Source organism: Taurulus bubalis (assembly GCF_910589615.1).
Source record: "Taurulus bubalis genome assembly, chromosome: 13".
Classification (NCBI taxonomy): Eukaryota; Metazoa; Chordata; class Actinopteri; order Perciformes; family Cottidae; genus Taurulus; species Taurulus bubalis.
Window position 1 is genome coordinate 18,376,794 of NC_136601.1, and position 24,054 is coordinate 18,400,847.

Here is a 24,054-nt window from a genome sequence, read left to right on the forward strand (position 1 = left end):
GAGAGCTTGCTAGGCTCAAGGTGATGACAGCAGCATCCTGCTACGTCTAATAACAGCTACACTCAACCTCCAGAGGTGTGTCATAGACAAGTAAATATTTCACTCTGTGCAACCGTGCACACATTAAACTGAATCGATGCACGCATGTCTCAGCTTGATATGTGCACTGGTTAGTGCTGTGAATAGTAATCACATCTCTGGAGAAGACAAACAGTCTCTGCTGCCACCTAGAGGTGTTGACCTTACTTTGCTGGTTTGCTCATCATTGTTCCTGCTCTGTTTTCTACTCAAAGACCTGCTACAAGCACCCCCTCCCTCCTTTTTTCATACAGGTTATGGCAGACTAAAGTATATTAATGCATGGTGATACGGTAAATGTACCCAATCACTCATGATAGCATTTAAGAGGGAGTAAAACTCTGATTTGAAGTCCCTCGCAGGCAGGGTTTTATTTTCACTCAGCCCCAGAAGGCACATGCCACGAGAAAATGACTTGCAATCTAAACAGCTGTAAATTTCATCCTGACCTGTGTCAAGATTTTATAACTCAAATTGATTGGAATTATATAATGCTCGCTGTGACTGGCCGACTCCGCTCAGTGGATCTGTAAAAGGAGAAGCAATGTGCTGGACTCGGGGTGTTCAGACGTCATGATAGATGAAGGCGGGTTCACTGGGGGCTGAAAGGACCACTGCCGAGTGCCGACCGAGGCTGAGAAATCTGACTGTGCTAGCAATTCTGGAACTGCACACAGGAAACATTGTATTTCACAATTTATTCCCCAGAATATAACGCATGGTGAATCACCTTTATTTTTGGCTTGCCGCTGGTTCTGTGGAGCTTGCACAGTTTACTTCAGATATGCTGTCATTAACACCAACCTGTTTGCAGCCACAATCACCTTCTGAGTGTATGCTCTGCAACAACAAAAAATAGAAGAAACTGGAAGTTAAAAAGCAGAATTATTACATTTCCGTGATGTTTTGTTCAGATGTGGTCAGGACAAGATGCTTTCTTTGAAGTGTGCAGGTTTATGCAGTGTAGTGGTGTCTGTTAAATAAATTGAAAAGCCAAGTAATTAAAGGTTTAACAACGGGCTCTTTATAGCAAATAGCAACCTTCTCTAATTGACATGAGGTGAACCTGCTGAGAGGAGGCTGTGTAAGGTGCTGCTCATTAAAACGCTGTCTACTGGAGGGAATTTTTCAATCAGGACAAAGTCTAACTGTGACGTGTTTACTGGAATCTGAACTTTTTTAAACTGCAGAAACTTCAGCCATCATTACTGATAACTATTATTGCTTATGATTACAACTTCTCACATGATTTATTAACAGTCTAGATCAGATCAAGAGAATAATTGCTTTAAGAATTAAAACCATTCTTTACATCACGCTAAAGTATGTCAGTTTGAGCGCCCTTTCAGAACTTTATTAAATTTGTTATTTATTGATAAATAACTGATTATTTAAAAATGGAGGATTTATTTACATCGCAAAACTGTAACTCATGACTGCATTAGAAGCACATGTTAGCTTATTAGCACGCTTTATGTAACATAACCTTTAATCAAGTATGTTTGTCCAACATCCACAGCATGGGTTGTGTTTTGGGTTAGCACTCAATAATCCTACCTTGTCTCTATGAAGGTACATGATGGAGTCTTGTTGTGCGTCTTTTTATGCATATTAGCTTATTATCCATTTCAATACTTACTCCCAATCATTAGTTACCTCAACCACAGAAATGAAATCTACCGTTATAACTGGTCTGAATGGGGCAGTTCATATCACAGCAGGGCAAGCCTGAACCTGAAAATCCCTATGACAACTGTTGGCTGAAGAAATTGCCTATTACTAAGCAGCACCTTCTAAATTGACTAAATGAGTAATTTCTTAAGTGTTGGAGATTGTTTTTTACTAACTTACTAACAGGCACACATTGTTTAAAGTAGTGCATGTGCAACACAATTCGGCTGATTTGAAACCCTCCCTACTTTTAGATCTAGCAACTGTGTCCCTCGCAATTTTTTGCTCCTAAATTTAGTATTTTCCTTTGACGAGAAAAACCAGCTGCTCAAACAGTGAAAATGTACTGAAATAAAATCAAAATATTAATAGTAAAGGGATATGTTGCTTTAGTTATATTCAGTCTGTGACATTATGTGATTCATGTGTCCACCCTCTGAGCTTTATAAACATTCTTGCTTGTCTTAAAAAAAAACAAGGGAGAGAAATGAAAGGGTGGCAAACTTATAGGATGTTTTAAAAATATGGGTTGTTCCTGCCACCTAATGATCAACAAGGTTGTGGTATATTGAAATGGTTATTGAACATTGAAACAGATTACAATTCTTGATCACATTTCATTAAAAGTAAACGCAAACGAGTTCTTGCCAGCCACTTGATCATCACTATGGCCGCTATGCTAGATCCACTCCAGTTAGCATATAAGAGGCTGAGAGGACGCTGCGCTAACTCTGCTTGCAGTTACTGAACAGCGTATAGATCCCACAGGATATGCATGAGTTCTGCACTTGGATTCTTGCTCAACTTTTAACTCAATAAAAATAGATATTCCCCTGAATAGGCTAATTGATCTCAACATCAATACGTGGTTAGTTCTCTGGATGAGAGACTTTCCTGCTGGCCACGAAGGGTCTGTGTCAGGGGGAGCATGTCAAACTTGGAGATAAGGCTTCTGACAAAGCTAGTTCTCTCCCCTGCGCAATTCTCTCTCTTTTACAATCAGACATATTTTAGATTGTTTAAGTATGCTGATGGCATCATCTCAGTTTCCTTCTACAGAGAACAGACCTATCCGGCCCACACTAAGGTGCATTATAGTCTCGTGGTAGCCAGCTAGAAATCAATGCGGCCGAGACAAAACATGTAGTTTCCGCACAAAATAATATCTGAAAACGGAGCCAGTTTCACTTGTTTGCCAATGTTATTGAAACTGTGGAAAACTTTAAATACCTCGGTACAGTTGTGGACTTCCAGGTGAGCTCAGTAGATTTTCAAGGGATGCTCACAGCAACTTTATCTGGAAACTCACCTGAACCTCAACATAAGAATGAAGATATAGGATGGTGACAATGGAAAGCAAAATAGTTGGAAAATCCCCCAAAGCCCATGACTCATCTTTGAACAAAAAGGATCCTGGCAGATAGTTCCCTTCCTCGTTTCATCTAGTTTTAGCTTTTGAGTTTAGGGAGATACTATAAAGTCCCTCTGGCAACTAAAAGTTAAGAGTCCTTCCTCCAAAGTGCCAGCAATATTCGTAACTCAGCAATGTGACGGAGAGGATTAAAGCCACAGATATTGACATGAACTGATATAATGTGTAATATGAGCACATCTATGTGTTTGTTTCCTAACTAGTTATCTGCTGTTTATGTTGTTATTTCTTGTATTTGGTGGACAAAAGACACATTTCCACCCTGACAATATATATATATATATATATATATATATATATATATATATATATATACTGTATTTGCGTTACATTAAAATGCCTGTGCAAATATCCACCTGCTAATTTTGTTCAGGAGCTCTGAATTGGGTTTATTGAAATGAATGTTGTTGCTCTCACTAATGTGATGACTTTGGTATGTTTAACACAAGATTGTAAGGCACTGCATGTTTACTAACAATCATTTAAAGGGTGTCCCTGTTATTATATGAACATAATGATATGGTTTCGCGAACAGTTCTTGCATTTTATTTCATGTACAATTTCAGTAAAGGCTGCTGGAGCTGCAAAATGTTTAGCATGTCATTCCCCCAAAAGACCACAAGAGTGCGGATGCAGCTAACAAATTCAAACAGTCAGTGAGGAAACCAAGATTTGAAATGTACCTCTGTGTTGAAAGCAGCTTTAAACGAAAACTGGGTTAACTGCGTGTCTTTTTTATAGTGTTATGATGCAAGATTAATAACCCCTTATGAAATGCATCCTGCCCTGCAGGGATGTGTGGTTTTTAGCTGAAGCAATTCAGCACCATGGACAGAGACACACTTCAGGACCCTGGACAGAGACACACTTCAGGACCCTGGACAGCGCTTGGCTGAGGATGGCGCTTTCTAATTTATTGTTGTATAAAACACAGATATATTGTATGTATATTATTCAGAGGTTTTTGTTTTTTACCTATGACTAAATTATTCATGTCACCAATTGGCTTTCTTGCTAATGTTCTACTTGCTATTGGTTATATTATATTTAATTTCCAGTAAAAAATCAGAATATAAGACGTTATTTTTACGTTTTACAAAACGCATTAACGCTTGCTGTTGGGACACGGTGCCCCTCTCTCTGTGGCCGAGAGCCCCGCCATCATAGGTGTTGTTGATGTATTCCTCGTTCAGCTTAATTTAACATTACATGTCATCTTCATTCAATTCAATGACAGTGACATTGTGTGACTCCCGTAATGCGGTGCGCTTAGTGAGACAGTCAGACAGCCACGGTTATAAATAACAAAAGTAATGAGTTAAAACTTGACGTTATGTTAAGTGCACTTTACGTTACTTCTAAATTGGTAAACGGATAAACAGGTGTATAATGTTGACTCGTTTCTCTGACTGTCCCATTGTACTGTCTTGTTAATGGCAACTGCGGTCAAGTGAAATGTAATGATCGTCTATTCCTGGTGTTACGGTACGGCTGGGATAGCCCCAAAAGCACAGAGGTAGACCTATATTTACAATAATTTGTCCAATTTGACAAGTCAACAATAATATTATTATGGACCTTATATGAAATACAATTATAATAAAATATTAAGTAACACTACTTTACTGTTTTAAGTGAAACATATATAACCTATATATATATATATATAATCTTTGATATTTAATAAAAACATTGGTTAGCTAATTTCCACTGGATTCTTGTTCATTATGATCCCATATATGTCCATGGCAGATTTCATGTGATTTTACTAGTTTTTGAGAAAATGAAAAGGCAAAGGCAGCTCAAAGGAAATTATAATATTCATCATTTCCCAACAGTTGAAATATTATAAAAGCATATCTATAAAAGGTTATATTAAACTTTCACGTGATTGCTGTTCATGAGTACCCCTGCTATGTCCATGACTATTCTCATGAGATGTTATTGCACCGTGTTTTAGATAACTAAAGGCAAATTATGAATATCATATTTTCATTTGAGCAGACTTTGCTTTTAGTTTTGAAGAAGATGGCAAAAGGACGACTAGGTTTGCGAAATAGATTGTATTATGTAGCTTCAAATAATTTGACAGAGCAGCGCTTTCTTCACACGTTTAACGTTCGCCATTCCGCCTCACGCACAGCGCGTCTTCAGTGGTCCACTGCGCATGCGTGTACGTCCAGCGCGGCCGAGTTTCTCCCTGCTTTGAGGATGGTTCCTCCTCGCTCATTCTTATGAAGGTTACTTGAGATGATGAGTTTAACAACTATACTCACCAGAAAGTGTTCTTAACCATGTTGCTCTCAGTATGGTCAGCAAAGTAAGCAGAACTTAGTTGAGCTCATCATTTGTTTAATTATGTCATCAATTACATGTTACAGTTTAGGTGATCGAAGCTGCAAATCAGCTCAGTGAAACGTATCCAGCAACAGCATTATTAACACAATTTATTGATTATTAGTGTTCTCTGGTTCTGTTCTAATGGGTTCCTCTAGAAAGCATCATAACCTGATAGACTGGTCCATATTCAACCGATCTGAGGTCCGCCTCTGCCAAGAAACGTCCGCTGGGGTCATCAATGTGCAGGGCTACAAGATAAAGTCACGAGCTCGTGACCGTGACCGTGTAGCATTGAATTTCAGTTCAGGACCAATAACTCGATGTGGGAAATAGGCTATAAGTAACAATAAATAACCCTTTTCGGTATATTGTTGAATTATTCAAGGATAATACATCATTTGAATTGATTTGAAAAACCGAATAACAAGGAGTTCAATGAATCTTAAATTCTACTATATGACCAAGAGTATTGTATATACATGAACCACCCATTTCTTACTGAACATGGTATCACCCTCCCGATCTGTTCTAAGCGTGTCTGTATTGGCACAGAAGTGGGATAATTAATTGTAAACGTTTTTCAACTCACGACAGTAGTTATTCTGTAAGACGACTGCTAATTGGGGCTGTTAATAATGATTTTTAAAATAAACTACACGACATTACATGTATATAGGATGGTGGTTGCATTTCTCAATGAAAGGAACATGGTGCCAGTTTTAGTGCAATATGGGGTGGCAGTAGCAAAAATGAAATCCAAAATGGAGTCCACAAGAAAACATTAAAAGTAGGTCAAGTGGTTTAAATAAAAAAGTTTTGTTTCGCTGTTATTAATTCATCAAATGTTGACAAATTAGGGATAATTTCACCCAGATGGCATGATATTGTACCATATGACCATTTTGCTGTGTCAATAAAAGATAATATCCATATAGTGACTTTACAGCCAGATGAGTTGTCGTGATGGACAGCGGGTCTAACGTCTGCAATAGAAAAGGGACGAGGTGAGGTGATTGGCTCTGTTTAAGTCGTTTTCCTTGCTGTGCAAGTTTACATCGCGGGGTGATCAGTAGTGGACTGAACCATGTGGAGAGAGGGAGGGGGGTGGGGGACATTATAGCCTGAGCCGCTCTGAGAAGGGGGCCGTCCCTGTTGGTGGAGAATCAGCCCGAGGAAGGCCCACCTAGCGCTCACTTGAAAACATCTCCCATTCAGACGATAGTGTGACTCCACTGTGCGCCTGCATCATAAGGGGACAAGTCGACGGCTATTTGTAAATAGGTAACGACTCTTTTTCTCTTCATGCATTTCATACACTACACTGTATACAGTTTTAAATCGTATAGAGGTCACCGCCATTTGAAGACATATTGCATGTGAGCGTCATCATTAGAATAAACTGGTTTGCACCGTGCCATAAAGCAACTAAACTCCCGATGAACATGCCTTTAAATGTGTATTATCCTGCTTTTCGTTGCATGTTATGTATCTATTTGTGTCGGGGGAAATAATGTAACGATAAATATTCAGTCGATGCAAACGTGAGAAATGCTCGACGTGGTGAAATGATGTGCATGTGGGAATTAAAGCTCTGACCTGCGACACCCAGGGTGGGACTCGCATGGGTTGGTGTGAAAAGCAATAAGATAACTGAAGCTGTAGGTGTTGCCTGTTTTATTTAAATGTTTGATCGGACAAGCTCAGATTGCATCCACGCTTTAAATATGTAGATGTAGATCGTGCTTCCCTTCCCCCAGCAACGTTTTTTTTTTTATATCTCTTGCAATAAATGTCCTTCTGGCATATAGTAGACGTACAGTCTCTAAACGGCCTGCTCTTTTTCTCAGCCGCAGCCCTATAGCTGCCACTGAGAGTAGCATTACAGGCGAGCAATAATTAATGAGCGCCTCCACAATTAACCATTTCATTGAAATCTTTTTTTGCCTTTGAATATTTCATGCTTTGACGAGGATGTGCAAAGGGGGTTGAATGCATGAGTGAACACTACACAGGGTTTTTACTACAGTGCAGCTGTCACGATCTGCCACAGGAGGCGGTGCTGCCTTCTTTTCACTGTAACGTATAGACGTGTAATATACTCACATTCATAGAGGTTTGTAGAAATAGATAGACATGATATACTTAAAGTTGGTTGTTATTATTATGAGACACTAAATGCCACACATGCATATGAATAAGACGTGTACACACAGTGACGGCAGTGATGGAGACTGACAGCAGGTATATCTGGTTCCATCTCTCCACAGTTATTCGGCCAAGATGGATGTGTTTATGAAGGGTTTGTCTAAAGCGAAAGAGGGGATGGCTGTAGCCGCGGAGAAGACCAAGGAGGGAGTTGCGGTTGCAGCTGAAAAGACTAAAGAAGGAGTAATGTTTGTAGGTAAGGTGATCACACGCCTGTGTTCAGGTTATTTTACATGTGACCACAGGCACACAGAGACTGCTAATGTCCCTCCTATACAGTATGCATGAGCAGCGACAGAACATTTTATAATTTAGGTTCTCTAGCATCCTCATTATGCCCTGAAAGAAATGGATAAATTATACACTAACTTCCTGTAAAATAACTGTCGTTTTTGTATTGGACTCAATGTGGGGTGCAAGTCAAAATGACATGTATGAAGTGTACGGCATGATAACTAACTGAATGCACGCCTCAAAATTCAGAGTTTTTATGGCAGCAGTAATTTAATAAATAAATCTGCCTGACAGTTGATCAATATCTTGGTTTTATTTATTCAGGCCGATGCAGTCTATTAAATATTCATTTTAGCCGGTGTATTATCAAACTGTCTAGTATTAACAAGTTGTTTTCAAAATGATGCACTGAGATAAGGAGTTATTTTGTCGTGTGTCATGTAATACGAGGCTCTGAATGTCCTCGTGCCCTCTCGCCTGAATGACTGGGTTACAGGCAGAAGATGGGAGCGGGGTGGGGGTGGGGCAGCAGGATGGTGAGAGCAGCTCTAGCCACAAGTCAGTGCATTGGACGGCAGCAGATTGTTAAACAGTCTCAGCCCACGGTCACCTCCTGGAGACAAACCGACTGAAGGCCTCTGCGTTTCTCCTTTACAGGGCAGTTAAATTTGTAATGGACACCATTACAGCTTTTTGCACAGATCAGTGCCTCTGTTGCATGAGTTCAAAGTGCAATGGCTAAATGTGTGCCTTTAAACTATTGGCCCAATCCATTTAACTTGCTTTAAATAATTATTCATATAAGATATATATATATATATATATATATATATATATATATATATATATATATATATATATATATATATATATATATATATATCAAGCAGCTTGGCAAAGGAACAGTAGAAGCTGACGAATTATTGTCTCAATATCTTTGATCATCTTGTGTTCATAATGAAACATTGAAAAGCACCAACTTTCACAGTTAACCAGCTTTAGGTAGTGATGTGCATAATTTAAATATCTGTGTTGCCGGTCAATAATTTAGGGTTATTCTTTAATGGTGTCAAATCATTATGAAATAATGCAATTTTAATATCCCCATAGCCAGTGTTAACCAGTTCTATTGTGTAAATAATCAATACCAAGATCAATTAAAATGTTGAAACAATGATAGCGACTATATTTTAAAGAACCTAGTTTGAGTCGTACATTTTGGTTTTAGTATGTCTAGGGCTGCAACTAGCCGTACTTTTCAATTAATCTGAATATTATTTTCTTCATTTTTCGATAAATATTTAGTCTATAAAATGTCAGAAAATAGTGAAAAGTGCTCATCACAATTTCCTGAGACTGCTTATTTTGTCCAACCCATAGTCCAAAGCCCAAAGACTTCCTGTTTACAGTTACATAAGATACAGAAAAGCAGAACATGCTCATGATTGAGAGGCTGGAAGTAGATCATATTTTACCACAGAATTAAGTTTGATGATCATCACTTGTTTTATTATATTTAATTTGATTTCATATATTTCACAAGCTGTATGTCTATACTGACAAAATGACCATGTCATTTGTGATCAATACATTCTTCAATATTGGCCAGCTCTGCTTTTTAGCGTACAGTTGGTGTGTTGGGGGTAAATGGGGGAGGACCAGATGACTCAGAGCTGGTCATGGGCTCTGGAACCTGCCAGCCATTACACATATTTATGTTCTCCGTTGTTGAGCCAGTGACACTCCTGCTGGTATCTCTGCAGTCACCAGCCTGTACCATTGAGCCGGTGACGTTGAGTACTCCAAGACACATTGATGTGTCTGCATTTCGATGGAACCCGTTCTTATTTAGAACCGTGTCCCTGTCACTCATCACCAGAACCAAACATGTCAATCATGCAGTCAAAACACGTGCGTGCTCATTTTACGCCTTCTCCAATGCTACGTCTCATCATGCCGCTTGCCGGTGGTACACAGAAAGGGAAAGGAGCGTGTCCATGTCATGTGGCATCTCTGTGCTCCTGCGTGCTGCTTGTTGAGGAGAGCGGTGCCCTAGAAAGCTGCGTATGATTCGCTTGAAGGCCCCTCTTGGAGGAGGGGTGAGCGTGATCTGATAGGCCTAGGGCCCACCTTTTGACAGCTGCAGACCGCCCACCCAGCTGAGCTGAGCAGACAGTAAAGCAAGGAGAGGCAGAATTGAGGGGAAAGCCTGCTGTACTAGATACCATTTAATGTCACAGCCGTATTCATCGAGCATTAGCAGCATGCACCCGGTGACGGCAGTCTCAGCATAGCTCTTACTAACAAATGCTAAACCAAAGCTATGGCCTAAAATTGCATTACAAAATAATAACACTGAGTAATTATTTTCAAATATATTATTTCTGTATATTAATATTTAGGTGACAAGAAATATTATATATTCCACACCCAAGAACTGTAGACATAATCTGGTATTTTATAACCAAGCTGATTTGAATATTTCAATTTCAACACTTGAGGAGCTTGAAATGGATATTCAAAAATGATTTTTAAATCGTGTATTTTATCACTGAATATTCAGTGTGGTAGCTGCACTTCACCGGAGCAGATGCTCAAATAGAGGCACATCTTAGATGTATGCTTCTCTTTGAGACTCTCCTTTTGTAGTGCCGGTTCTGTACTTCATCATCATCTCATCTCTCCTCCGTGGGCTTTTAAAGGCCCTCAGGGACCAATATGGCATGTGACTGCTGCACAGTATGAGAGAATGACAGTGCTTGAGTGATCAGGACCAGTGGGCTTTATTTGATTGCCCAAATAGCTCGGTGGAGAAATGGTAGATGGATGAGATCTGCCAAAGGTCAGAGAATTGATTGGTGGTTTTGGCTTTAAGTCGGCCACAAAGTGTAATAACTCCTCACAAGAAAAGTACCAAGCAATCCAAGTTCTGCCGCCATGACTGTTCTTTATTATCTCTGGAGGTGTGAATACAAAACAAAATGTATAGTGCATCAGTTGTATGAAAAATGATTGGTCGGTAGTGACAGATCAAAGAGAATCATGGTAATTATGTTTATCATGTGAGCAGTGATAAACAGGATGCTTCTGTAGCATCAGTGTGCCATGAATCACGCTGTCAGGTAGATGACATATCAAGGTGCGGAAAGAGCGAGGTGCTCAGAAATTATGCATTTTAACAAATTACAAGGCAGCCTATAACTCTGAGTGAATGGTGCTTTAGTGGTTAGTTTTGGGCGAGAGTCGTGAAAGGCAAAATGTGAAATAGTACTTCAAGTAGCATTTCTAACAATGTATTTTTGTTGTTAATTCAGGTAACAAGGCCAAAGACAGCGTGGGCTCAGGTGAGTTTTTCTCTTGCTACGCAAACGCCATTAGTGACGCAGTTAAAAGCTCAGTTTCATTACCGTGACCAGCCACTTACTCCTGCTGGGAGATGGCAGATTCATTATGGTGATGGGGGAGGGTTTGTGTGTTGAAGAGGGCAAGTGTAAGTGGCCATTATGTACAATATTCAATTGAGAAACAAAAGAGGCCAGACATGATGTGCATGCTTTTAATCTGTCTGCTGAATCTGTTAAAATAATGTTTGCGTGTGTGTGTGTGTCCATGATGTTTGTGTGTCTCTGCAGTGGCTGAGAAGACCACTGGAGCCTACGGGAACATTGTTGCTGCCACTGGCCTGGGGAAAAAGGACGAATTCCCTGCTGACATGAACGTATGTACGGCTCCCTGATGGCACACACACAGTGATGTGGTACACACTGTTCTAGTTTCTTCAGTGTGTTCCTGTTATTAGACAAAGTATGGTAATGTTCACACACACCTACAGGAAATCAGTGGCCCTTAATTGTGGAATGGATCGTAGGTGATTATATTAAATATATATATATGGACAATATTGTATTTTGTTATTTATTAGTTTGTGTACATACAACCAGAATCTGGAGATGTTTACTTTTGAAAGACCTTTCCAATGATATAAGACTCTGGAAAACAGTAAATCCCCACATGTAAGTCAATGGAACCAGTGAACGTTTGGCAGTTTACATATAAAAACTCTCTCCCCACCCTCAAACTGTTACATTTGTTTGTTGAGCCACTATTCACTTAACTGACTTATTGCCCCTTTAATAGCGTGCATATAATGAAATGACTGCAAACTGCCTTGTATGTGATATGCATTTTCTATACAGCAGCTTATTGTTATTCTTGATTAAGCCTACTTATGGATGTGCACACGTGCACAACTGACGGATAAAACCTTCGTTCCTGATTCAAGAATCACTTACAGTTGGCAACTTGCTATAAATTGTGTTCATTAAAATCTGGATGGGATTGTGCTTGTAGCAGAGCCAGATTTGAGCAGAGATAAACACGGGCTGATGAATTTGCGTGTCACTTCAACATAGAGTGACTGGCGCTCATCTGTTTTATTCCTCGGCTGTCAGCAGAGACAGTTGCTGCTACCAAAGGAAACATCATCACACTTAATTTTTTGAGAAACATATGCTTGTGGACTAAGTTGCGCTGTCTCCACAGCCAAATTATGAATTCCTCAATATTCACACTGCAAAATGTAAAGGGGTTGACCTGCTGGTTGATGACAGCTTTGATAGTTAAAATATTCTTAGATTAAATTGCGCTAAGGCCTTGTTTTGCCCTCGTTTTTTTTGGAGGAAGCTTGAGGGTTTCCGAGGATGAGGTGTTGTTCCGCACAGTCTTCTCTGCACACAGAGCTGCCTTCAGCCTATAAAATATACCTTCAATTCAAACGGTTATACAGAGTTGGATCACAGAGGTGGAACAGATGTGACTTGGAAAAGTCTACTTACAGCAAAACTTGAAAATTTGAGAAACACATTCTATTGATTGTTCTTCGCTTGTTGAATGACCTGGCCGTGCGCGGCTAGTCTTTCGCTGTCAGACTGTCAGTGAGACGGGGAGGTCCTCTGTCCGAAGCCGTCATCCCTCGGAGTTGGACTCCTTCCACTGACTCACTAATCTAGTAAATCTGACAGCCTGCTCTAATTGGCCTCTCAGAGGCACTATCTGAGTGATAAAACTACTCATTCCAACACCCGGACAACAGATTGTTAAAATTGTTGGCACGTTTATCTCATGTGCCGATCTACTGTTTAGCTCGAGCTGGTGCTGGGGTGGATGTCCTCTCTGTCACTATATTCTGCACTTAAAATTTCCCTCACTGATCTAATCGTACAATAAAATATTTCAATAATCTTTTTAAGACAGACTTATGCTAAATTGTCTTAACATTAAGCCGTCTCTTGTGTTTGAGTCTCGACTGAATTCAGATGTGACCAATCAGACACAAAACGTGTCGTTCTCCACTGTTATAATCAGGCGAACACCCTTTTTCATGTTCACGTTTCCTCAGCCAAGGATCCGCCTGATTAGTTGTGTCTTATGGTGCTTTCCCATTGTGCAGCTTTTGAGGCCATGCTAATCATGTCGGTGGGCTTACAGCATTAATACCAGCTTGATAGAGTACATAGGATTATGTTCTGATCTTCCCTGACCTAATTGACTTGATTAGTGCTGGGTTTAAAAATACATGTGTGCTGACCCACTAGCTTTGTTTTAAGGGCTCGAAGTAGGAGGTGCATTCAGATGTAGCGCTGTCTGCATCAGACAGCTGTCAGAAGGAGAGCCTTACAGTGTCACTTCAAATAGACAAATATAAGACTGGTGGTATATTATGTGTTTTTCTTATTGTCAGTGAAAATCAACAACGCATTAACCATACTAACATGCATGTCTTTCTATCCAATTTCTTTGTCCTATGGGCTTCCATTGTTGAGCCACATCGTTGCATTTGGTGACATGGGCCTTTATTATAAATGAACACAGGCCACTAATTTTAAATCAGTCCCTAGCTGAAAATGTTCACCTACGTACTGAGAGACAGGTTTCATCTGTTCTTTTCTTTCCCCCCAATGTCTTTGCCTCTCTATTACCATTACATCAGAGGCATCCGATTTTCTGAATAATGTAGCAAACGTCGCTAAGAGTCTACACTCGTGCGTCTTTAGCTCCTGCAAAAGCATGATATTATCAGTTGACCTAAGAATATACAAAGACATTTTTTTGGAATTGAGGTGCGCAATATGACCAGGGATGGGATCTAAAAGGGTTCCGAAGGCCTTCATCATTTCATCTCATTAGGTTATTGATTAGTTTGGCACGTTCACATTAGCTATTTAGCACTAAACACAGCTGAGGTTGATAGAAAACATAAACTGCTGTTCTGAAGGTATTCCCACCATCATCTTCTAACTATCTGGAAGAAAGACTATTCTGTCCCCTGCAAGTAAAACTACTCTGATGCTGAGCTCTGTGACTCAAATGTAATAGTGATGTACTACACATATGTAGTAACTTCCAATATGGTTAGTGGCTTCTGTTAATGTACATCTGTTATAGCCTCATCCTCTCCATCTTACTGTCTCTGCAGCCTGAGGAGTACGGGCAGGAGGCCATGGAGGGCCAGGGAGAAGCAATGCTGGAGCCAGAAGGGGAGACATATGATGAGTCTCAGCAGGTAACAAAGCACATGCATGTGTCTGCCTTACAATAAAGAATCTCATGTCTCTGTGTTGAAGTAAGATTTCTTTGGAAATAGCTTTTTATATGTTTTGCAAAAAGCTGTAATTTGTGTATATGTATATATAATGAGTGTCTATGTGTATATATATATATATATATATATATATATATATATATATATATATATATATATGTGTGTGTATATATATGTGTGTATATATATATATATATATATATATATATATATATATATATATATATATATATATATACAGTCACACTCACAGTAGATGGAGGCTCATCAGTATTCACCAGCTCTGCATTATTACATATTTTAGCTGTATTGCATACAGCCCCTCACACACACACACTTCTGTAATCCTTATTTTTGATGGAAATGAAAGCACAATTTCCACAAAGCGAGTACAGTGAATATAGCACCGCCTACCTACATTAAGCGTTAGGGGTGTGTCAGTGTGTACGTGTGTGTGTGTGTGTGTGTGTGTGTGTGTGTGTGTGTGTGTGTGTGTGTGTGTGTGTGTGTGTGTGTGTGTGTGTGTGTGTGTGCATCGTGTGTGTGGAGGAAGGGTGGGAGTCTGACACCGATGGCTATTTTTGGAATTTGGCTTTCAGGGCCGAGACAAACTCTGCAGAACCGATCGCTTTGAAACCAGATTTTAAACAGCTAAGAGTAAATAAAAATATCACACAATGTACATAATGTGGAAACGATCATGTCACTCGTATATTTAATGATATAACGTTCTGCATCAGCAATGTTTTTTTGCCAGAAAACTATTATATTCTCAGAGAATATTAAAATAGTCTGAATCAGATTCAGTTGGAGGAAGATTTAATTTAACAAATGATGTTCAATTTCTGAAATGCATTCAGTTGGATTTCCTTTTATTTTCCTTCATGGATTATTGCATTCATCAGTTGAAGGTGTAAAACCGAGATATTCCCTGAGATTCAAATTGAAAGTGAATTTCTCAGCGGCAGCAGCTTGTGTCATCCATGTCCTCCCATCTCCCTCTCCTGCTCCTCTCCTCCGCATCGCTTCCCCTCCCCCATCTTTTGCTACACCAGCAATGTGTGAGCTCTGTCTGAATGGGTGTGGTGATGACGCTCTCTGCCTCTGTGCATTGTGGGTAATGGCAGGGTCTCCCTGCAGTGCTGTGAATATGGAGCATGAGCGCTAGAGTGAACCAAGCCCTCTTAGGGAGGATTTGCACATGCAAACCCATCGCATCCATTATCACTCTTGGTTTTGGGAACACATTAGATGTCCTAAGACTATTGCTTATTCCCGGGGGCTGTATTGTATTTTTTTCATTATTTGTATGATCATGTGCGTGAAGGAGGCGTGTGCAGGGTTAAAAGGATGCTGGGATTGTGCTCACGACACATCCTTGAAGATTTGTGTGGGATTTTGCTGCCCTCTGCAGGCTGAAGAGAGAGAGGCCAGCAGAGGAGCTTACAGCTGTGATCGAGTGACATCATTACCTTCAGCAGAGCGCAATCATGTGTTACCATGAGCCCTCTGTCATATGCACACTTCTTAAATTGATTTGAAAGTCGTATTTCATGAGATTAAGTCAAAGTGCTACTGTTAAATTTAACCCTGGAGCTTCTCTGTACTACGGATTTGACCTGCCTGTCTGTTAAAAATGGTTTCTTCTTTTCCCAGGGGAGCCAGGACTACGAGCCAGAAGCGTAAAAGCACCAGTCAAAGCCACCAACCAACCAGCAGCACAATAATATTTCTAATAATAAAAAGGACAAATGCTGAAACTATCACTATTATACCCCTGTTGCAAAAAAAATCAACAAAAAAGACAAGCATTCCCACTGAAAAATGTTCTTCCTTCAAGACAAATCTTTTATTATTATATATTGTAAATGTCATGTTATAAATGTGATGTGTCGGGTGTAGGTAATTATTGAGACGTAAGAATCGTCCTCTCTGTCTCATTTCCTTGACTCCCTCCCAATGAAATGAGACCAGAGCCGGGGCGTGTGACTTTGTACTCGTGTGTATCTGTATTTAGAAACGTGCAATAGATGTTCGTCATCTTCCAATGAGACACTGGGAGTGGAAAAAATAAATATGTCCGGTTGCAAGCAGATATGAAAACAATAATATCCTCCTAAGTGTCGACAATGCCTGTTTGTGGGTTCTTTCTTTTTCGTTTTGCATTTCTTTGGAAATTTCTTTTTTGAAGTAAGAGTTTTTTACATTGTATCTTTATATTTGCTTGTGAAATCATTCCAGTAAATCTGTAATCTCTGAAACTCAGAGTATACATGTTTGTGTGTGCGTGTGTTTGTGTGTACTGAAGATTTTAACAAGTTAAAGTCAATATATTATGTCTTGGAATCATAATGGTTGTCATATCAATATGTGCTTTCAATTGCAGGACTTGTCAATATAAAGGTTTATGTGTTAAGCCAGACATACATTCCTCTGTAAATAAAGATTAAAAAAAAGAAACCATTTGGTTTTGTTGTTTGATGATGTTTAAACTCACTTTTGGCATTGATCACTCATTAGATTTTAAACCTGTTGTAACCAATTCTGGGCATTTGTTCTGCCTGTTGGTCTATCTATTTAATATCGCCCTCACGCGTTCCCTTTTCTGCTCACTCTTGTCTGGGGGTTTGATTACAGGATGTGTAAAATCTGCTGACCGGGCTCTGGCCCTCGGCAGGACGCTGCCATAGTTGGGATTCCAGTCTGATCGGGCCTCTTTGGGTGGGTTTTGTTTGTATTAATCCAGCTGGAACGCGCCGGCTCGGTGGTGCCGGGCTCAAACAGAGGGTATAAACAGCCTCGCCTGCCGCTGTCGGCTCATACGGATGTGTGGACTCTGCAGGGACAAAGACAGGAGCCATGGCCTCGTTCAAGAAGTCCTTCGAGAGCCTGAAAGGCTCGAGCCACTCGGCCGCTAAGGGAGTCACAGACACTGCAGGTAGAACGACAGCTGTGAGATGACACATTGTGAGGTCTGGTGAAGGCTTTTCTTCACACAATGCTTTGGCTTTCTTGCTTGAAAAAGAGCCACTTGATGAATCTTTTTATTTGTCACAAACGTTTAAAATGGTCTCTCACATGTAAACGACTGAGATGGCCAAAAGTTTCAGGCATTTACCAAAGGCCAAGAAGCTGGTCAGTCACTGTAAGTCCCTGTCGTGTGTTTTGCAGTGCAGGCAGCTCATGAAGCTGTGCAGCAGGTGGCAGAATCCTCCAAAGAAACAGCCAACTCAGGTAAAGTGCACACTACTTTGTCTTTGAAGCATTATGATGGTCGAGTGGGTATATTACTCTGAGCAGACAGGAGTTAGAGTGCAGTGAAAAGCTGTCAGAGGATTAAGTAAAACTTTCCCAATATGACCTGTTATGTGACAACAGTGTAATACAGAACTAAAGAAATACAAATTCACTCATATTTAACTTGATTGAAAAAAATGAAAATCTCAAAGCGTCATAGAAATAGAACAATTAACGAAATGTATCTAATACAAGCTTTTTATATACACATGAATATCTGCGTATCACTCATATGTCTGTTTGCAAGTAAGATGATAACTGAAGTTTGACAGTTTCACTCAGACTCTGCACCACCATGTCTTCAGCCTCTTAGTGATGCTTTGTTTGGTAACTTCCTGAATATTTCTCCTCTGCTTCACTATGACTCTCTGAAGCTGCTCAAGAAGCTGGCAGACAGACTCAGGCAGCCATAGGAAAAGCTGCGGACAAGGCCACCGACACCATCAAGGAGTTTGGACAGAAATTGGACACCAAATGATCCCTGAAAAAAACATGGAAACGGTTTTAGCCGAAACACTGGAGCCAACTTGTTTCATCATCCATTTTAGACGAGTGATAATGTTTCGATGGAAGTGTGTTGGCATCAGAAAACCTAAAAAAAAAAAAAACCACAGCTAACATTCCAAAAGAAATCTTTATTAACTGTCTTTTTATTTCTTGTTTTCCTCTCACCTTTTTCCGTTTGTGTTTCCTGCGTTATTATTGATTTCATTTCATGTGACTATTTTGGGAAATAAAAACAGATACCAACGCGTTTGTCAGGTTTTTAAAATGTGACATCCTGCCACACACAGTGGAGATAACGCCGCTTGTAGCTGCAGAGGCGCTTTGTCTGTGCGACATCCTGTTTCTTCATTCACTAACGAAGCACCACGGTCATTACCACCAACGCGCTGCTGAAAAGATGGCCTTTGGCAGGCGGATGGCTCCTGATGAGAATATGATGATCAGCGCCGTCTACCTTGGTCCTCAGCGGCACACCTCCCTGCATCCCACTACGTTGTTGCTAGGCAACAGCACTCTGTGGCGGCCAGGGATTGGTGGAGACCTTTTGAGTTAATGCTGAGACTACTTCTGTCAGTACATGTTGTTCTGGGCGAGCTGCAGCCCACCGTTACAGTAAAAAATAAAAAAAAGGGACGATTCCTAAAAATATAAACACCCTCAGCTCCACATAGGTTGTGACAAAGACAAAGACAATTATTGAGGCTCTCGAGAAATACGTCTAGCAAAGTGGAGAGGCTGGAAGGAGGACGAGTGATGCGATGCTTTACAAGTGTGTGTTTGTGTGGGAGGCGCATCTCTTCTTCCCCCGAGCTCCTTCAGCCGATATCCCCCGCTGTCTTCCTGTGCTTTCACTGCTGCAGCAGAACACTCATATTTACTAATATTTTTCATGAATTCCCTGCACAAAGACTAGAGCTTGCGTGGCTTTTCTTGTCCTCTAATGAGCACATGAAGATCTGCCTCCACACAAGTCAATTGGTTGTGGTTCCTACAGCCTTCTTTTTTATTACGATTGTGCATTCTCATCACTGAGATTGGTCAAACCAATGTGCCTCTCATGAGTCACACAGATTGCTGTCTTACCTAAAGCAACAATCCAAGACTAAGAAGAGCGAACCCTTCTCCTGTCTTTTGCACACATCCCCCTCCCTCTATAGAAGCCCCCACACTGATCATCTGTACTAACATGAAAGCTTTTATCTCCAATTGTTTGCCCCCCTCCCCAAAGCCAGTTGACTAATTCACAGGTTTATCTATGTGCACAAAGTTTGCCATTGTGTTGCTATGAAAATCTGTGTTTAATTACTATGATTTGCTGATGATTAGAGAGCTGAAGAGAGATTTTGTCATTACATTACCACTCGCTGCCAGAACCCGACCGTCGTTTCCAGGGAAACTGGAAAATGTGAAGCTTTTCAATAGACACAGCCACAGCTTAAAGAGCGAGGATTGCCTCAGATAGATTCTTCTAGAGACAAACCTGTAGCCGCTGCTATCACTATCAATCAACAGGGGAGATACACAGGCAGATGCGGTTTTCGATCAACGGTGAGATTTTCCAACGTTTGACCCAAATGTGAGTGAGAGTTGTGGAGAGACTTCAGTCTGACTTGGACTGCTGAGGTATGTCGGTTACTCGTGATTTCCTGCAATTTGTTTGATCCTGTTTATTTTCATCGGTAAAATGTGACCAGTGCCTGTGCATGTATTTGCTTTTATGTGATTTTGGATCAAGACAGAACTTGAATATGAACTGTGTGCATAAATATTGAGTGTAGAAAGGTGCAATCTGATATATAATCTAACAGTAAAATGTAGTTTTTTCAATCAGTAAATTAAAATGCAGTCTAATCATGTGTTTAATAATAGCAAATATCTCAGATATTACAGTGTCCTATAGTACAAAATAAGCATGTGAATAATGCCCATCAAATAGTAGCTATGATGTAGTGTTTGCATTCGTAACATCGTATTTTTTTTATTATCCTATTTTTCATCCTATGCTTCACTCTTGTTGTTATAGTTACTGATTACAATTTGCACAGTGTGTCATTGCTGTGTTGTGCCCTGCAGGTACTTCAACAACTTTGATGCAGAGGCAAAATGGGAAGTCTGAAAGACGAGATGAGAGGTCTCCGAGAGGACAACAAGCCGTGTGAGAAGACGGATGACGGAGAGCATCCGGGCGGCTCAGATGGCAGCGCTGAGTCTGAAGGACCTCAGATAAACTCAAATCAAGGGTCAACAGCTCCTCAGCCAAAACTTCACACGGATGCCAGCTACCTTCAAGAGAGAGACCAGAATGAAAAATCCAAAGATCAAGCGCTTTCAGAAGAGGGTTGTGGTAAAGACTCTACGCCGACTGAAGCCATCCTTCTGACACAACAGCCTGAAGACGATGAAACAACCGCAGCACATACCAACACGACAGTCTCTAATCAGTCCCTGAGTGATGGAGATGGAGCACCTCAGGGGGAAGCAACTAAGGATAAAATCCTCGGTAGTGACAGAGAAAAAGGGGAGGACGTTGAAAATGCATTGGTGCTCGTGCCGGCCACCCCAGGTCCCTCAGACCCGCGTTCCCCGGCGCCTTCCGGCCAGCACCACATGCGCACGCAGGTCAGCCTGGAGGTGGTCCAGTGTTGCTCTGCAGCCACCAGCCCCATGACACCTCCCGAGGGCGGCCATTCCTTCTTCTTCCCAAGCTCCTTCGGGAAATCCGGTGCTGTGGGCGCTGGTAGTAAAGACGCAGAGCTACAGGTGGGTCAGCAGGTGGAGTTCTGCTCTGTGGCCACATCTCCCATGACACCAAAGACGCCCTCGACCACGGCTTTCCCAGAGCTTATCGGGAGAGAGACGGTGCAGAAGCAGGCGGCTGTGAAAAAGAGTGAGGTGCAAGAGACCAAGTCAGAGATAACTGGAACTTTGAAATGTACAACGTCAAAGGAGCAAAGTGAAGGCTTCAGCTCAAATGCACCTCCAGAGAGCTCAAGCAATGCTGCCGAGTTAGCAGTAACTCTGGAGAATAGAAATCAGCAGTGTAAGCAACAGAGGATGGGAAGTATGGATCAGGACATTACAATCCTGGTGACCCACTATGGCAACAATGAAGAGGAAGAGGGAGAGAAGGCTGAGTCATCTTGTTATACCCTTGAGACAGAGATGGTCAAAATAGATGAATATGAGGAAGTAACAGAGAATAACAGTGATGCAAAGAGGGCGGATGGAAAAAAGAATATCTCTGATGTACAGGGCATCTCAATCACAAACCCTCCACAACGCAAAACAGAGGCATCTTCTGTGTCTGCTTGCAACAAAGCGAAAACAGATGTGAATTCAGAAGTGAAAGAAAGCAAAGGCGGTGAGTTGAGAGAAGCGACAAAGCCCCCTGTCCCTGAATCTCCAGCTCCCTTCGGCTGTCACAACATCCGCACGCAGGTGAGCCTGGAGGTGGTGATGTGTCAGTCTGCAGCGACCAGCCCCATGACCCCTCCCGAGGGCGACCAAGCCTTCTACTTCCCCAGCTCTTTGGGAAGATGTGGAGGTGTAGGCACAGAGACTATAGATGCGGATCTGCAGGTGGGTCAGCAGGTGGAGTTTCGGTCCATCGCTACAGCACCTATGACCCCGAGAACGCCCACCATCACAGTTTTTCCCGAGATCACGAAGGAGGCAGGCACAGAGGAGAAGATAGTGGAGGAGGAGGAAGAAGATCGAAAGGAGCAGGTGGTGGAGGAGAAAGAGGAGGAGAAAGTAACTGAAGAGAAAAAGGTGGAAGCAGCTGAAGAGGACACAAAGGAGGAAATAAGTTGCAAGGATAAGTTGGAGGAGCCGGTGCAGGAGGTGAGCTGGGATGAAAAGGGGATGACGTGGGAGGTGTACGGGGCGGTGGTGGAAGTGGCTGTGCTGGGCTCAGCCATCCAGAAACACCTGGAGAAACAGGTGAAGAAGCAGAAGCCCTCAATGCCTCCCCCTCCTCCACTCAGCCCCTCAGCCGTGCCCCTCTGTCCAGAGTCCATCCAGGGGGGATCTGGCTCTGGCTCGGGTTCTGGCTCTGGTTCTGGTTCTGGTTCGGGTAAAGGCCGCTCAGGGAAAAGGGGAGAGCGGGATGGAGAGGTGAGCCGACGCAGAAGAAACCCTTTCCGTCAGCTGATGGAGAACATGCAGCAGCCACATTGTTGTTCCAGAGCTCACAGTGCTGAGTGACACGAGAAACCTGCGGAGAAAACAACAGCTGTTTTTAGAGGGGAAAAAAAGCCTGTGCGATAAAAAGAATACGCAACGTTGTCTTGAACGTGTGAGAAGCAGATCACCTCCTCACATGAGACAATAACAAAAAGCACAAACATGCATGGAGCATTGAGAATCAGCCAAACAAGATGGGATTTTCTTTTTTTCTTGGAGTTCCATGTTTTCATCTTTTGAAAAGGAGAGAGATTTATCAATGCCTTCGATAGCTCTTCTCCTTTGATGTTTTTCAATCAGACCACTCAAATGTCCAGTGAGTCATTTTTAGCTGTCGCTGCTTTTTTAAATGCACCTCAGACAATATGAAGCCATGGCAATCCTTCCCCTGGTTGCTCACAAGCTGAACACAGCTTCGCCTGAGAGAGATGATGGTGACAGTGACAGTTTTTGATTGTAATTTATGAACTCGTGGTCAGTCATTGCAACCTGGCGGTCATTTTGTTGCAAATGTATGGACGTTAAAATGGATCTAAATGTTGCTTTGATGTGTCTGTGTGGCGAGTCCCTACCATTAGTGCAGGCTTTTTGTATGTCTTATATTCTGCTTTCAGATTTGGCACAATTTTTGACTTAATTGTATTGTGAAAAGTATAAAAATGTACAAATGACGAGGACAATCGACAGCTGATATGAGGGTATTTTTAGTTATTACTTACTGACTTGACTTAATGTATTATAATGCCATGGTTAGTGATTCAGTTTTAAATTATGTAATGTGCTTTAATTCAGAGGTTGTTACAGTGTCAGTGATGTTAGTGTTCATACGTTAAATTCATAAAAGTGGGATCAAATCCACATTTGGCAAAAAATATTTTATTCAGATTGCATTTACATTACATTCATTTAGATGTCAGGAAACAGTCAAATAATCTCTTCTATCCACTGCTTGTAGGAAGTCACATTGCATGAGGTTTTATTTCAGCATGAGAATCTCAAACTCAAAGCCAACACTGGCAAATTAAACAGGCATAAGGTTTAGCCTGTTTTAGGCTGACGTCATAAAAAATGAATTATTTCACGCATTGACATTGAGCAATATTGTACTCTTTTTGGAATGCCTTTGTGGTAGCATCAGCTGCAACAAAATTAACAGTGTGTTTGACATAACGTATAATACAGCTTATTTCAAAGCAAACTTTTTTTTTAAGCCGCTGAACATTTTAACAAAAAAATAAAGTGATTCACATGTGCAACAAACAATTCTTTTGTTTCCCTCTGCTTCTGTCCAATTTTTCATTGTCAAGCTACAATTATGTAAAGAGACTTTTTAAAGAAGAGTTTTACATTTGGGGAAATATGCTTATTTGCGGCAGACGGTGTATGCTCTTGTGTCATTGCTCTAAATGTGAAGCCACAGCCAGCAGACTGGAAACAGGAGGGAACAGCCAGCTGAGCTTCTGAGGTGCTGTCAGGCTGCTTTTAATAAACAGATCCAGGCTAG

At 41.2% G+C, this 24,054-nt stretch overlaps 3 protein-coding genes across 3 annotated transcripts; all 3 read left to right on the top strand.

Moving 5' to 3' along the window:
* The first annotated feature begins 6,697 nt into the window (after positions 1-6,697).
* On the top strand, positions 6,698-16,983 carry sncb (synuclein, beta). Its single transcript, XM_079229242.1, has 6 exons — positions 6,698-6,802; positions 7,789-7,922; positions 11,275-11,304; positions 11,593-11,678; positions 14,436-14,522; positions 16,218-16,983. The coding sequence occupies exons 2-6, from the start codon at positions 7,802-7,804 to the stop codon at positions 16,245-16,247; spliced, it is 354 nt and encodes a 117-aa protein (XP_079085368.1). The 5' UTR covers positions 6,698-6,802; positions 7,789-7,801; the 3' UTR covers positions 16,248-16,983.
* A 413-nt stretch (positions 16,984-17,396) lies between these two features.
* Positions 17,397-18,361, top strand: adirf (adipogenesis regulatory factor). The gene is made up of 3 exons (XM_079228472.1): positions 17,397-17,499; positions 17,733-17,795; positions 18,233-18,361. Exons 1-3 carry the CDS (start codon positions 17,421-17,423, stop codon positions 18,334-18,336), a joined length of 246 nt encoding a protein of 81 aa, XP_079084598.1. The 5' UTR covers positions 17,397-17,420; the 3' UTR covers positions 18,337-18,361.
* Positions 18,362-20,468: 2,107 nt separating this feature from the next.
* On the top strand, positions 20,469-22,571 carry gprin1 (G protein regulated inducer of neurite outgrowth 1; the record flags this gene model as incomplete). Its single annotated transcript, XM_079228858.1, has 1 exon — positions 20,469-22,571. The coding sequence occupies one exon, from the start codon at positions 20,469-20,471 to the stop codon at positions 22,569-22,571; it is 2,103 nt and encodes a 700-aa protein (XP_079084984.1).
* Positions 22,572-24,054: the final 1,483 nt, after the last annotated feature.